The sequence below is a fragment of the Rhipicephalus sanguineus genome, chromosome 11 (assembly GCF_013339695.2).
Source record: "Rhipicephalus sanguineus isolate Rsan-2018 chromosome 11, BIME_Rsan_1.4, whole genome shotgun sequence".
In the NCBI taxonomy this organism is placed as follows: Eukaryota; Metazoa; Arthropoda; class Arachnida; order Ixodida; family Ixodidae; genus Rhipicephalus; species Rhipicephalus sanguineus.
The window spans coordinates 132,963,842-132,977,867 of NC_051186.1; the positions used below are offsets into that span (position 1 = coordinate 132,963,842).

At 48.8% G+C, this 14,026-nt stretch overlaps 1 protein-coding gene across 2 annotated transcripts in view; it reads right to left on the reverse strand.

Annotated features, from left to right (window-relative positions):
* LOC119374532 (transcriptional adapter 2-beta) overlaps positions 1 to 629 on the reverse strand; it is a 47,247-nt gene extending 46,618 nt beyond the window's left edge. For both annotated transcript variants that reach the window (XR_005180208.2, XM_037644667.1), the window contains exons 1-2: positions 570 to 629; positions 354 to 451 (exon numbers count right to left, since the gene is read on the reverse strand). Coding sequence is in view for 1 of the 2 variants with exons in the window: in XM_037644667.1 (XP_037500595.1) it covers positions 354 to 451; positions 570 to 576 (105 nt within the window). In the remaining variant the exon portion in view is untranslated. The remainder of the gene's footprint in view (positions 1 to 353; positions 452 to 569) is intronic.
* Positions 630 to 14,026: the final 13,397 nt, after the last annotated feature.

Sequence of the window (14,026 nt, forward strand, 5' to 3'; positions counted from 1 at the left end):
GGTGCGGGAAAGAGGATAAAAAAAATTGTCAGCACCACGGAAGTAGACGGCTCCAACGCGCGCGCACACACACACACAGGCAAAACTCGCGGCGAATCCAGCCGGCGGCGGCGCGTTTCGCTTCGCCCCAAGTTTCGCATCCCAGCGGGCGCGGAAGCCATGCGCTTTTTGTTGCTGTTGTTTTTACCGTTCGCCGCCTAGGGAACGCGCGTGTGCCCGATTCCGCGTCGCGGAAAAAAGCACAACTGCCGAGTCCGGCGGGCCGAATCGCGGTCGCGGCCGTCGCAAAAGACCCGCTTCGCGATCACCCCGCCACGAGAGAGCCGAAGGCCGCCAAGAGGAACGCTACCAACCTGTAAACAAAGGTCAAAGTCTGGGCACTCGGCACATTTGACGCGCACTCCGGTGATGTCCTCCTGACAGTAGTTGCAGTGGTACTTGGCGATGACACCTGCAAAACAGCGGAACACTCGTTCGATGAGACGGAACGCTTTTCCGAAGCCAGCGTGGGACGGGAATCGGCCGTTTTCACGGGACGCCCGATCCCACCAGCGCAGTGTCTCCCTTACCGGACATCTTTCTTTGTCCCCCTGCCTGCCAGGACTAGCGTCGTGACGTCAACTAAGCGTGCACTGCGCGTGCGCGCAGTTACGTCATGACCGGCATTCACCGCGCGCGCGAGCGACTGCAACGCCGCTCCCCGTGGTTTTCCTTTTTTTGCTGCCACGCTCTTCCGGGTCGTCTGCTCAACGCGCCAAAATGAGGCGCGCCCGTTGTGGCTGCATTTAGCGCCAAAGATAGCGCGCCTCTTGTACAACGATTACACCGATGAGTCTCTTTCAAAGCGGTTTATTGCGACGGTAGTAGCGCGCAACGTAGAAGTTTTGTCGTGAGCGTCGGATTTTCACCGTTACGTGGCGAAGCAGTCCTAAAACTGCTTGAACGAAAAAACGAAACAAGGTGAAGTAACGGTACCGTTGGTTAATAGGGCTTATGATGTCAAACGCTGCCGCATCTGACGAGATCACGGCCTCATAAGGATCTCTATGCTCACACGATGTGTGCCGTCACGTAACATATCACGAACTTAGCAAGAGTGCAGCGCCTGGTTTCGCCTCGGCAGTTCAGTTTCGGTTTTCAAGGTGCGATTGACTAAAAATTAATTTCGGTAAGAAAATTGTCAGCTTCAGCTTTTAATTTTGCCGTCCGGTTATGAACTCCAAATGACAGTCTGCGGTTGTTACACGTTGCAATATTAGGCATCTAAAAAAATATAGTGCTACTTTACACACGGACAAGGAGACAATGACGAACGAGAACAACACCTTGTCCGTGTGTAAAGTAGCGCTGTCTTTTTAGGGGCGAAGCACCTTAGGGTCTCGGCGTGCATCGTCGTCTGCTGTCGGGACGGTCCATTTGCTTGAGCGCAAGAGAGGGCGCCATCGCCTCAGCGCTCGTCGTGTGGCGAGAGAGAGCGAACGGCGCGCATTGACTATGGAAATGCTCTTTCTTTTCATTTCTTTCGGGAACCACTCTCTCTCTCTCTCTGCGATGAACGCTGAACTACCAGCTCGCAAGGAACGAGAAAGCGCCCTCGCCAGCGAGAGACAACGCCGACGCAGGCAGCGTCTGCTAGCGAGTTTCTTGATTGAAAAAATAAATGGAACGCATCTCCATGAAGTGAATGATGACGATGGAGTGGGCGAACATAGGTCCTAAGGTCCATAATGTCTACGTTGTAGTCGCCGAGTAGTATAAAGGGTGTGCGCTTGTAGGAGTTTTACATTGTTCTGTCACAATTACGGTTGATATTAGTGTACTGTTCAACCCTTTTTTTGTGTATGACATATGTTACCCGAGCGTTGCCCCATATAATGTAAACTGAGTGACATAAACAGTCGACGACAAATCTTGGTCCTAAGGTCCATAATGTGTACGTTGAAGTCGCCGACTAGTGGGTTTGTGCTTGTATGTGTTTTATATTGTTCCGTCACAATTATGATTGTTGTTCGTCTATTGCAAACCTTTTTTTTTATTCACATACGCACATATGTTTCGACTAGAGCAACGGTTTTCTAACCACAATGACAGCAGACAGTGAACGTCGACGACTAGTATAAAGGATTTGTGCTTCGCTGTTTTATATTGATCCGTCACAATTATGATTGATATATCGTTAAACCCTTTTTAGGGAATTTTACACGGTGCTGTGCCGTGAGCACAGTCACCACACAACTGACAAGCCTAGACCCTAAGGTGCTTCGCCCCTAAAAACCGACTGCTCGCGATGCGCAACCGTTCACCGGCTGGATCTTGACCTGCAATGTAGTGCCGGTGGGGCGGAGATTTCTCTCGTGCGTATTTGAACACTATAAAGATTCGCAGCATGCACGTTAACTAAAAGCGGACTGCGGGTCTCTGTCTAATCTTTCTTCTGTCTCTCATTAGCAGTGATTTTGCTGTGGGAAACACGCACCGGCGCACACTGCATGCTTCGCTCCTTTACAGGTTTCACTTTAGTGGAGCTGAAACACCCTTCCCTACATGCTTCGTCCCTCCCCAATTTTTCAGTTTTTTTACAGTACACAGATTCCGACGTCACAGGTCAATTGCATCGTTGCTATCACCGCACTATCAGTACATGCTATATCAGCGAGAAACGAATGCGCGAAGCGAAAGGATAGGGCGCGGTATACGCAGCGATGCTAAAAGCTAAAGCTAAAAAAATTACACCATCTCCCACAAAAGGGAACCATGTGGAAATGCGAAGCAGCGCATGGGGTTCCGCGATTGCTGAGAGACCGTGTAGGGGAGAGGCCACATCGTCTTACCCCGCCCCTTACACAGGCTCGAACGCGCTAGAGCGTGCTAGCACACCAGGGGCGTAGCCAAGGGGGGGGGGTGGGGGGTGGGGGGGTTCAAACCCCCCCGAAATTTTTTAGTTTAGCCTGCTTATATATACACGCACACATACAAATGCACGCACGAACATACATATAGTATGGTTGAACCCCCCCCCCCCCCCCCCGAAAAAATTTCTGGCTACACCCCTGTGGCACACCTGGTTCCCGAGCGGACGGTCGCCAGTGGAGGACACAGCCCCGAGCAAAAGCTGCTTCGCATCTAAAAAGCGCATCACAGCGAAGCTGGCGAGCGGCGCGCTGTAGGTAGACGCGCCGACTATCTGGCCGCAGCATGGCAGCATCGCCAATTTCGCGCGGCCGATTGCGCGGAGCCGTTGCAAAGACAACGACGCTGAGCCCCTGGCCGCCCACGTGTCTCAAAACCAGTCAAAACTTCGAGGACAACTGTGTGCGTTCATGATAAGGCGTCCCGTTTTTCAGATCGACGTGTAGCTGAAGATATCCCATCGCGCTACTCACGGTCACAAGCCTCGCGCACACGAAAAAGACACGACGCAGCTATCCGCCTCGTGCATCTAGAGTTACTGTATATGCTACCTAGACCTAAAGGTAGCATATACAGTAACTCTACGTGCATCGGTATGGTGGCGCCACCGCTCGGCTCCCCTGGTGACTAGCGAGGAGAAAGGAAGATGTGCCCTCTCCCAACCCCCCATAGGATCCCATGCATTTTGAATCAAGTTTGCGATTTCGTTGCGCAAAAACAAACTAGCGCCATCTCTCGACAATACGCCACACCGACGACGCAACACGTCCTCTTGCTTCCACCGACTGGCCATGCTCCAAGCTAACTCCTCTCTCCACTTTCTTTTATTTCTTTCGGTGGCCGTGAGAGCGCGCGCTGTGCACTGTGCTGTAGCGTACCCGACAAGACCGGCTGGGCTCGTCGCGTCTTCCTTGAACGTTGCAACGTTAATATTGTGTTAAGGCGGTGGCCACACGTCGGATGACGAGCCCTGATTTCGTTCAGCTGCCATCTCATCAACGGCAATGTTTCAGGCGCCTCAGTTGTGTACTTTTGTCCGTTGGTTGCGGGACAAGATGGCCTCCTGCAAGACCGCGTTTTTCCAAGTCAGCTGTGTGTGTAGTTCTCGGCGTCGTAGCAGTTTGATGACGCGAGGACGTCAACTGGTGCTACATCGTGGGAACCGCTGAAGTGACTGCAAGCTTGACGACATTGTGCCAGAATATTCTAGCGTACTGTACGCGCACGATTGTGCTACACTTAAAATACCGCGCTTGGCCTCGAGCGTCAACCTGGTACGCCTGTGTGCAACAGGCGTGTTGTTATCGTTGTTGCGTCGGTTAATATTGAATTGCAATTGGAATACCGTTTTGGCAAAGGTAAGTGAAGCTGTAAGTAGTTGTTCTGCTATATGCTCGCTACTCCACGAACATTACTTCTAGAATCGCATTTTATTTTGAGCTGCACGTACCAAAGGAGAATCTAGCATACGAGATACATTGCACGCGTGCGCATTGGAACTGTCTACGGTGCCGGCAGCCGGCAGGGTAGGCTACACGGGCTGCTGCCGGCACTTCATCTCCATTGGCTGGCTGCAGTCACGTGACCAAACTGCCGGTATTTCTACTTTAGTGGGGCAGTGCCGGCAGCCGGCACAGTAGATAACAGGGAAGTTTGCCGGCAGCCGGCACTGCAGACCTTATGGAAACTTGCCGGCAGCCGGCACAGTAGACCACGCGGAGACTTGCCGGCAGCTGGCAAAGGCACTTCTGAGAACATGTGTGTTAGCACCGATGAATTCACAAGATTTTATTCTATATTGACATTCTAGGTTTACAGTAGGTCACTGTACTTTTTGCACTGCTATTTACTAAGCACCGCACAGAAAGATTTCTCCTAGAAAAATGCAGCAAACAACCAAGAGATTCAACTTTTTCATCTTCGTGATAATGGTATGTAGTGCAAACTTAGAACAAAGGGGGATTGCTTTTCGTGGCTAAGTCTGACTTGATGTGCATTTGGATTCACTTCCTGTTCACAAGAGTGAATACATAGCACCCTTAAAGTGTTAGATTCAGCACATGCTCGACTTGTGTTCTGTCCTATAATTCCCTTGTAGTTAATGTTTCGTGTGTCTCAATGTCTATAAAGATCCAGACGACATGGCATTTCAAGTAAAAATTCAACAGAAAATAGGTTACGCTTTATTTAACAATCACAAAATCGCAGGGTACAAATACTGCAAAGCACTCCATTTATCACAGCTTTTAGCTGCTTCCTCAGATGTACACAAGGCTGACACCATAAGGACTAGACGAATGACTTGCATATATAATATATATACATACAGGGTGTTTCAAGAAATGTGCCCAACCTTCTAAAAAAATCAGGAAAATGTGATAATTGATTGCTGCCTTCAGAATTGCTTTTTCTGTAGCGGCAGGAATCTTAAGGTAGTTAAGGACATCATGTAGGACAGTAATTAAGAAAGTTGCATTAATTAACTTTTTAATTAGTGGAGTTAGGTGATTGTGTCAAATGGGAGAATTGAAGTTCTTCATGCGAGGAACCCATCCGAGCTTTGAGATTTCAAAAAAGCGTCCTCTAGTAATTGTTGTGGCGTAATGAAATTCAACGAAATGCAATGGCTTTCAACAGCGAAAGCCATCGAATTCGGTTTAATTTCATTACTTCGTAATTATTACTAGATGCCACTTTTTCGAAATCTCAAAGTTTGGTTGGGTTTCTGGCATGAAGAACTTCAATTCTCCCATTTGATACAATCACCTAACTCTACTAATTAAAAAGTTAATTAATTTAACTTCTTTAATTACAGTCCCAAATAATCTTTAACCACCTTAAAATCCCTGCCACTACAGAAAAAGCAATTCTGAAGGCAGCAATCAATTATCACATTTTCCTGATTTTTTTAGAAGGTTGGGCACATTTCTTGAAACACCCTGTATGTATATATATTATATATGCAAGTCATTCGTCTAGTCCTCATGGTGTCAGCCTTGTGTACATCTGAGGAAGCAGCTAAAAGCTGTGATAAATGGAGTGCTTTGCAGTATTTGTACCCTGCGATTTTGTGATTGTTAAATAAAGCGTAACCTATTTTCTGTTGAATTTTTACTTGAAATGCCGTGTCGTGTGGATCTTTATAGACATTGAGACACACGAAACATTAACTACAAGGGAATTATAGGACAGAACACAAGTCGAGCATGTGCTGAATCTAACACTTTAAGGGTGCTATGTATTCACTCTTGTGAACAGGAAGTGAATCCAAATGCACATCAAGTCAGACTTAGCCACGAAAAGCAATCCCCCTTTGTTCTAAGTTTGCACTACATACCATTATCACGAAGATGAAAAAGTTGAATCTGTTGGTTGTTTGCTGCATTTTTCTAGGAGAAATCTTTCTGTGCGGTGCTTAGTAAATAGCAGTGCAAAAAGTACAGTGACCTACTGTAAACCTAGCATGTCAATATAGAATAAAATCTTGTGAATTCATCGGTGCTAACACACATGTTCTCAGAAGTGCCTTTGCCAGCTGCCGGCAAATCTCCGCGTGGTCTACTGTGCCGGCTGCCGGCAAGTTTCCATAAGGTCTGCAGTGCCGGCTGCCGGCAAACTTCCCTGTTATCTACTGTGCCGGCTGCCGGCACTGCCCCACTAAAGTAGAAATACCGGCAGTTTGGTCACGTGACTGCAGCCAGCCAATGGAGATGAAGTGCCGGCAGCAGCCCGTGCAGCCTACCCTGCCGGCTGCCGGCACCGTAGACAGTTCCGTGCGCATTTCCTATATAAATCTGAGTAATGCCACGGGTGCGCATTTCCTGTATAAGTCTGAGTAATACCATGCTCAATTTAAAGCGCATGTGTTAGAGGATTGTGGCTTCAGTGGTGAAAGTGATTAGATATTCCGAATTATGTGATTGCAATGCAGTTAGAACTTTCTCATATGTTAATACGGTCTGTGAACAAAAAAAAAAAAAAAACGCTGTGTGAATGTTTGTTGGTCATTTGCTACAGTACTTTCACGCATTATTATGCAGCTGTGTGACGGCTGTTAAAACGTTCAGCAAGTTAGATTTTGGTTTTCTTGGCCTAGTTGAGTGCTACGAGTGTTGGGCGAAGATAAAATCGCGTGTCTTTTGTGCGTTTCTTAAGCAGGCATACAGCCGTAATAGTCATTGTCGTTGTACTGTTTGGGGTGTTCAATAAAACAAGAATGCTGTTTTGTACTGCAACAATTTTTATTTCATCTGTGTTAACAGATCACGCAAACAACTTGGACACATGCACGTAAGAAACGTACGCAGTGCATCGCGCGCACGCATTAAAAAACAGGCCTGTCATTTTAAAACAAATAATATAGAACAATGGACGTAACAGACGGCATGGTTGTCTAGTGGAGCAGCGTCGGCAGTACAAATATCAAACCAGAATGAAACATGAATAGAAAAACGGAGAGTAACAGGCGCTTTACCCACGGCTTCTCTGAGCCGCGCAGATCCACCTATCGCCACCGTCCGCCGTTGGTGGCGCCACCAGTACCACTGAAAGCAGCAGCGCACGAGGCGGATATTCACTGTGCAATATAGCGGTCGGTGCAACGTGTGTCTTCAAGTTCTTCACGTCGTTGCCGCACACGTTCGGAGCTCGTGGCGCGGGGTCAGCTCCGTCTGTGCTTAAACGACGGGCGCGGAGAACAGCTACCCGACCGATCTGAAAGTGAAGGTGAACGATCAGGTCTGCATGCGCAATGCCTGTGAGGCGCCCGGCGGTGCGACCGCACGCGTATGCCTGTCCGTCAACATGCTTTTGAATCCTGGCGTGAAAAAAAAAAAAAAAGAACACCATCTCCCGCTAAAGGGGACCATGAGGCGATGCGAAGCCGGAGCACTTGCACGATCGCGTTCCGTTGGCGTTCGTTGGGCGTGCTACCGACCTCGCGTCGTGGAACGCGAAGAGGGACGCTACGCGCGTCGTATCTTCCATCTAGCCTGGCCGTTAATTCTCACAGGGCGAGCGGGGAACGCGGCCTACAGGCGGGCGAGAGGGGGGCAGCGTAGGAGAGGACAGAGAAGGGGAGGGGACGCGCATGCGCTCGAGCTCATCGCGGCGTTGCGCAGGAGAGAATTTCGGCATGTCTAGCCCGCGTTTCAGAGGAAGAGTGGAAAGGGGGGAGGGGAGAGGGGGGAAAGTGGAGAGGGGAAGGGGAGAGGGAAAATGGAGAGGAGGTGTGGAGAGGGGAGGGGAGGTGTGTGGAGAGGGTATGCGCATGCGCAGTAAGGGTGGTCAGAACGCACACCACCACCACCACCGGATTGAGCTCCGCCTTAAAGGGGTGGTGCCATCAAATTTCGAGGCTATAACAAGCCTGTTTTGGGTTTCCTCTGTATGCAAGGACACTCCACACGAAGGGTCGGACACAGCAAACGTTTAGAATATATTTTAATTCACTTCCAAAGTGTACCTAAATGCCCGTTCTCCCGATCAAAACCCATCGCTAGCGCGCCAACACTGACGTAGATCTGTAGGATGGACAACGAAAGTTGTAGTGACGTCACACCAGATCTGCTGTAGTGACGTGAGTGACCTGCGGACCTCCGCCACCTCCGCAACGTACGTACCGGCTGTAGTGAACTAGAATATATTCTAGTTCACTATAGTACCGGCAAAGCATCGGTTGCTACATCACTCGCCGAGTTTCGATCGTTTTCTGGCTAAGTGCGTCACAGCCTTGTGTGGTCACGTGACCACGCCTCCTACACTTCTACGTCACTGCCCAACTTCGGCGCCCAGAAACCGAAACCGAAAGTTGTCCACATCAAAAGGCGATATTAAATTATTTAGCGAGAATACATGAATCTTGGTGCGTGCATCGTTGTTCCTGGAGCTATTGGAAACGCTTACAGCAAAGAACGCGCAAGCCACAAACATGGTGGCACCACCCCTTTAAGATACTTCGCATCTAAAAGCTGTCGCTGAGCTGGCGGCGCGAACGGGCCCGCAAATACGTCGTACGTGTGTTCCTGGTTCGGAGGTAATCGGCGGCCACGATTCTTGGCGAATTCTGCAGCAGAAACATGCGCCGCGAGCATGACCCAGACAGAGAGCTGATCCAGAAGACAGTGCGAGCAAGCGATGGCGACGACATCTACGATTTTTCACGCTTCTCTCGCGTGCCCGCTGAGCAAGACTGGAATGAGATGTCCCGTGCCGCGCGCTCAGGTGCAAGCACACTCAGTGCTTCGACGCGCCGAGGTACTGGCAGGCCAACGAGACGCGCACACGCGCATTCCACATGGACATGTGTCCCGCCTGCGGTCGGCGGGCCGCGTTCTCGTCGCTGGTCATTGCTTTACATGCAGATTGTCGAGAAGGTGCCCGCTGACTACGACAGCGTCGCTTTCCGCAAGGACGGCTCCTAGACCTCGTCGGCGTCGCCGAAGGATGGCGTCCTAGCTAGCAAAGTCTCGTCTGTTTGTTTGCCCTAATGGAGACTGGCTCATACCCAAGCCTCGTCATCATCTGCTATGAGCTTGCAGGGAGCCTTCGTCGTCCTCTTCTAACGAGCAGGACGGGCGGCCCAACAGCGGCGCGCAAGACTGCAGGTTTGTTGACCTCACCGTGGATGGAGCGCTGGCGTTGGTCTTCGACCGTAGCCCGCAAGTACTGATCCATTCCCTCCTCTAGTCATCTCCAGTGAAATGTCACCGGCGCCGGATTGTGTTTAAAGGGATCATGAAACACCCCTTGGGCTTGTTGAAAAAACACATCCTGTGGAAAGCTGACACGGCTATGAACTGCTCTGCCAAATATTACAGTCGTGCGCGCCGCGTAAAGGCCACAAGCGGAGCGCGAAGTCGCCGTTTCCCAAGGCACCCTCTTTTCAAACAGAGGCCGGTTCTCACATCTCGTCGGTGGGCGGGGCGTCTGCACGTTGACGTCACGGATCTGCCAGTTTACGTCGCAAGAGACATAGCACGCTTATTGGCCGATAGCCGACGTAAATTGAGAGCGGCGTTCGGATCAGATGCGCTCCTTGCCACGGGGTGCCGGCACTTGCCGGCGCCGCACTCCTCAGTACATGGTAGCCGCACTCGCGCACGCGAATCACAGCGGGAGAGCGATCGCGTTTCATGACGCGCGCTGACGTAACTTCTTTCCCCCGTGCCATCCCTGCCTATGTAGCTTCCAGTGCGCTCGTCGGCACGAGAAAAGAGAGAAAGCGCTGAGAGCGTGCGCCAAACCCCCGTAACTCCGCTCATTCCTGACGGATTCGAGAAATTTTTGTGGCAATCGATTCGGGAGGCAGCAAACTCCGATACTGAGGTCATTAGATCATTACTTGGAAAAGTGGTTCATGACCCCTTTAAGTCATGAAAACGGATGGATTTGACCTGCACGAAATCATTGTCTGAACGGCACAGGCTGCCCCTATTGCGTTGTTTCGAACTCTTCCGCAAATTTCTAGCATGCCCCTTCTAATTGCGTGCAGACACGCACCTTGTCACTTGTGTGGAAGTACCCATCGATAGACCATGCATAGATGTTTATTTGTAAACGGTGTTTTTGTTGTACCGCAGGTTCCATGGCGCCGTACATTTTTTTCCCCCCAGCTGGATTGTTGCCAAAGAGCTCGCCTATTAACACTTTTGAGTCAATATTAGGCGTTTTAGGTTGAAAACGCACAGTTATTCTAATTTTCGTACTGACTTGCCTGAATGCCACCAAAGGCATTTTAAAAGGTACAAACATGCGGCATATATATCTAAACTTTATGCTAAATGTCTTGCCGCCCGTCTCCAGGCGTGGATCCATCCTGCAACATGGCGTCCTCTCCTATTGCCAGAAAGGGTTCCTGCCGTACGACGGCGTTTTCGAGCTCAATTACATCCTCCAGTGTCGCCTGGACGCCACCAGGGGCCGACCTCTGCGCGGCACTGCTAGACTTTATGAACGCCTATGTGTCCGTCCCCCACCCGGCCCTTCTCGACGCCCTTCGGGGTGCTGGTGCCAGTGAGGTCTTGAAGGCTCTGATCGGCGACCTCTACATGGACAACTGCACGTGCATCATCGCGGCCGATGGCGCCATCGAGCCCATTTCCATCCTGGTCGATCTACGCCAAGGCTGCCCGCTCAGCGGCTTGCTCTTTAGTAGTAGTTGACCCGACTATCCATGACGTGCAGGGAAAGGACACCGATCACAACATCGTAGCATATGCCGATGATTGGATATGCCGACAATTGAAATTTGTTTTGATGGGGTTGGTCCTAATTGCATGTGTGCTTAAGTCACTGGAGAACCCAATACAAAATTTATAATGGCACAATTGGAGGTTCAGTCCTCAAATAAGGGAATCTTTGTAATTTGGTACGATAAATGCAGAGCAGCACTTACCTTTTTTATATCCTACGTTTAAGAAAACCTGCCCGAAAATCTCTACATATATCGTCTTGAGCCATCGTCACACTACTTATTGACGCTAATATTTTTTTGCATGTAAAGTACAGTCCACTGTTAAAGGGAACACTCCAATGAGCACCTTTCATTTTGCTGGCCCTCTAACAGCAAGTGGACAGGGAAACATCGTTCATGCACTGCACGAGTTTGTCAAGAAGAGGCAGAACTGTCAACCACCAGTAGTCTTATGCAAATCTAGGCGACTATGTTTTTGCAAGAGAGCAAAATCCAAACATGCCCTGCATGCAAGTGTTCCCTTTAACAGTGGACCCGTCTGTACATGCGTAATTGAGAAACGGTAAGGCGATTAAGCGCATTGATCTTAAATCGTGTGGGTGTGTATCACATGCTCTCAAATCGAGTGTCCGTACAGTAGGTCAATTGGTCCAATACACAGGTGTCCCGCAACACCCTGTACGTGACCAAGGATGTCGTGTGTTGTGCTCAAATTGCTCTTGTACATTTATAACTGTAAATATAGCTTTTCTGTACAGTACTACCTACAGGCAATCTAGCTCTTCTGCAAAGCACAACCTACCGGCACAGTTTGCTTCTATTATATGACGAAGAAATGTAGATGCTGCATAATGAACCAGTGTGCATAAAAAAAAGGAATAATGTCTATAATAAAATTGCCTTCATTTGAGTGATGAAGGAAAACTGCATATGTGCTGCACAGACAAGTACACTTGTGAATTTGAAAAGGGAGTTGAACTGGAAATCCAAGTATTCTGTTCAGCTATTTGGCTAACGTTGTTAGAAATGATTTTTACAGCGAAAGCTGTTATGAGATCATTTCTCCGGCCGTTTTTGGCGCCGTAGTTGTCCGCCGCCGCCGCCGGTGTCCGTAACCAGTATCGCTCGAAATAAGAAAAAAAACTAAATAAGAAAAAAATTCCAGGATGGAACAAGGTTCGAACCTGGGCCCGCTGCGTGGGAGCCCAGTATTCAACCTCTGAGCCATGCCGGTGCTTGAAACTGCTTTGCAAAAAGGTCCTATACAGGCTTCATGTCGGGAAGGAACCACATTAGCATATGCAATATAGCGTGGTAGAAGATTAAAATAAGCACCAAGCGTCGCACAACGCGAATTCTGTAATTAGGCGTCAAACAATTGCGAATTGCGCAACGAGTAGGTTGTTGAATGCTTCCAACCCATTACAAAAGGGCTCTGCCATAATTCTTCATCGTCATCAGGCGCAGAATCAACAAATTGCGCATAATCCCTTACATGCGTTTAGCAGGTACCAACGCTCTCTGTAGAATGACGAAAAATGGCACAGTGCCTGCTGCCCTACTTCTCAAAAATTACAATGATTTATAGCGTAGTGGGTTCCTCGCAAGTGCACTTGTATTGGTTGCCAAGTAAGCCCATAAGCGGATGAACCATTTCCCCGGGGTCCCAGTAAAGTTCTTCGCCCCCCCCCCCCCCGTCTCTCTTCCACGTCAACGTATACAGCATTATGGGAGATGGAAATAGCGACCGGGCGTCACCCAATGCAAATTACATAACTGGTGGGCCGTTTAAAGATTCCACCCCATTACAAAGGGCTGAGCCATAATTCTTCATCGTCATCAGTCGTCACGTCAACAAAGTGCATATAATGCCTTACAGACGTGTAGCTGGTGCCTCGCTTCTCCATAGAATGACGAATAATGGCTTAGTGGGTGCTTCCCAACTTCACAAAAAGTTTGATTTGTGGCGGAGTGGGTGCCTTTCTAGTGTACTTGTATTGTGGCCCCAAGAGAGCTTAACGGGCTCTAGAAACGCCGCTCTTCCAGCTTTCGCTGTGACTGTGCTGCGGTTTCAGCGCAGGCCTGGCGTTTTTTGTTAACAAGTTGTTGACTACTCAGCTCTTGTTGTTGACTAGTGGTTTCCTCTGTGATTACTTATTTTAGGCTATTATAGTTGTCAGTATAACATTGTAAACAATACTAGTTTTTCTTCTAAGGGGGAATTGTCATCACCCTTTTGCGGCACGAAGCTTCAAGGCAAACGCACAAGGATTTCGCAAAGCTTTCCAATTCAAGAGAAATTCTTTGTGGTCCTGGACTCGGACCTAGGACCAATTAATGCCTCTCCGAGTTAGTCACACAGCCCTCCGAGGTGACAGCACGACAGCAAATTGTCAATTTGAATGGGACTCTGAATCTTGCCAGTTAGTTCTGCAGAAGCTCGCAAGGCGCAGTAAGTTGTACGAAAGAAAAAAGTGTTGAAAAAAGTTAGAGAGAAAATTCATACAGATTTCTACGTATGTATTTGTATTGTGATTTTGAATTGTTAATGCCACAATCTCACAAATGTCAAATGTTATGGCACTTTTTGCAATGTTTGGTAATGTCGTATCAATGTCTGCGAGCAATGTTGCAAGCAGCATTGCAAAAATGTTACAAAATCACTCTATATAGCAATGGTCACTTGAAGGTTGCCCAAATGTCTTAACTTTCAAGTAGCGTTGCAAAATCATTGCATCAATGTCGGTTTTGAACATTGTGAGAATGCTTGCATAAGTCGACATCAGCCATATTTACACAATGGTAGGAGGTAACGTTGCCTCAATATTATGGCAACAATGCATGCTACTAGAGATTACCTCAAATGTGACCGAGCTTAGGCTGTGCCATAACACTCAAATCACTCACACCTTTTCAGAGTAA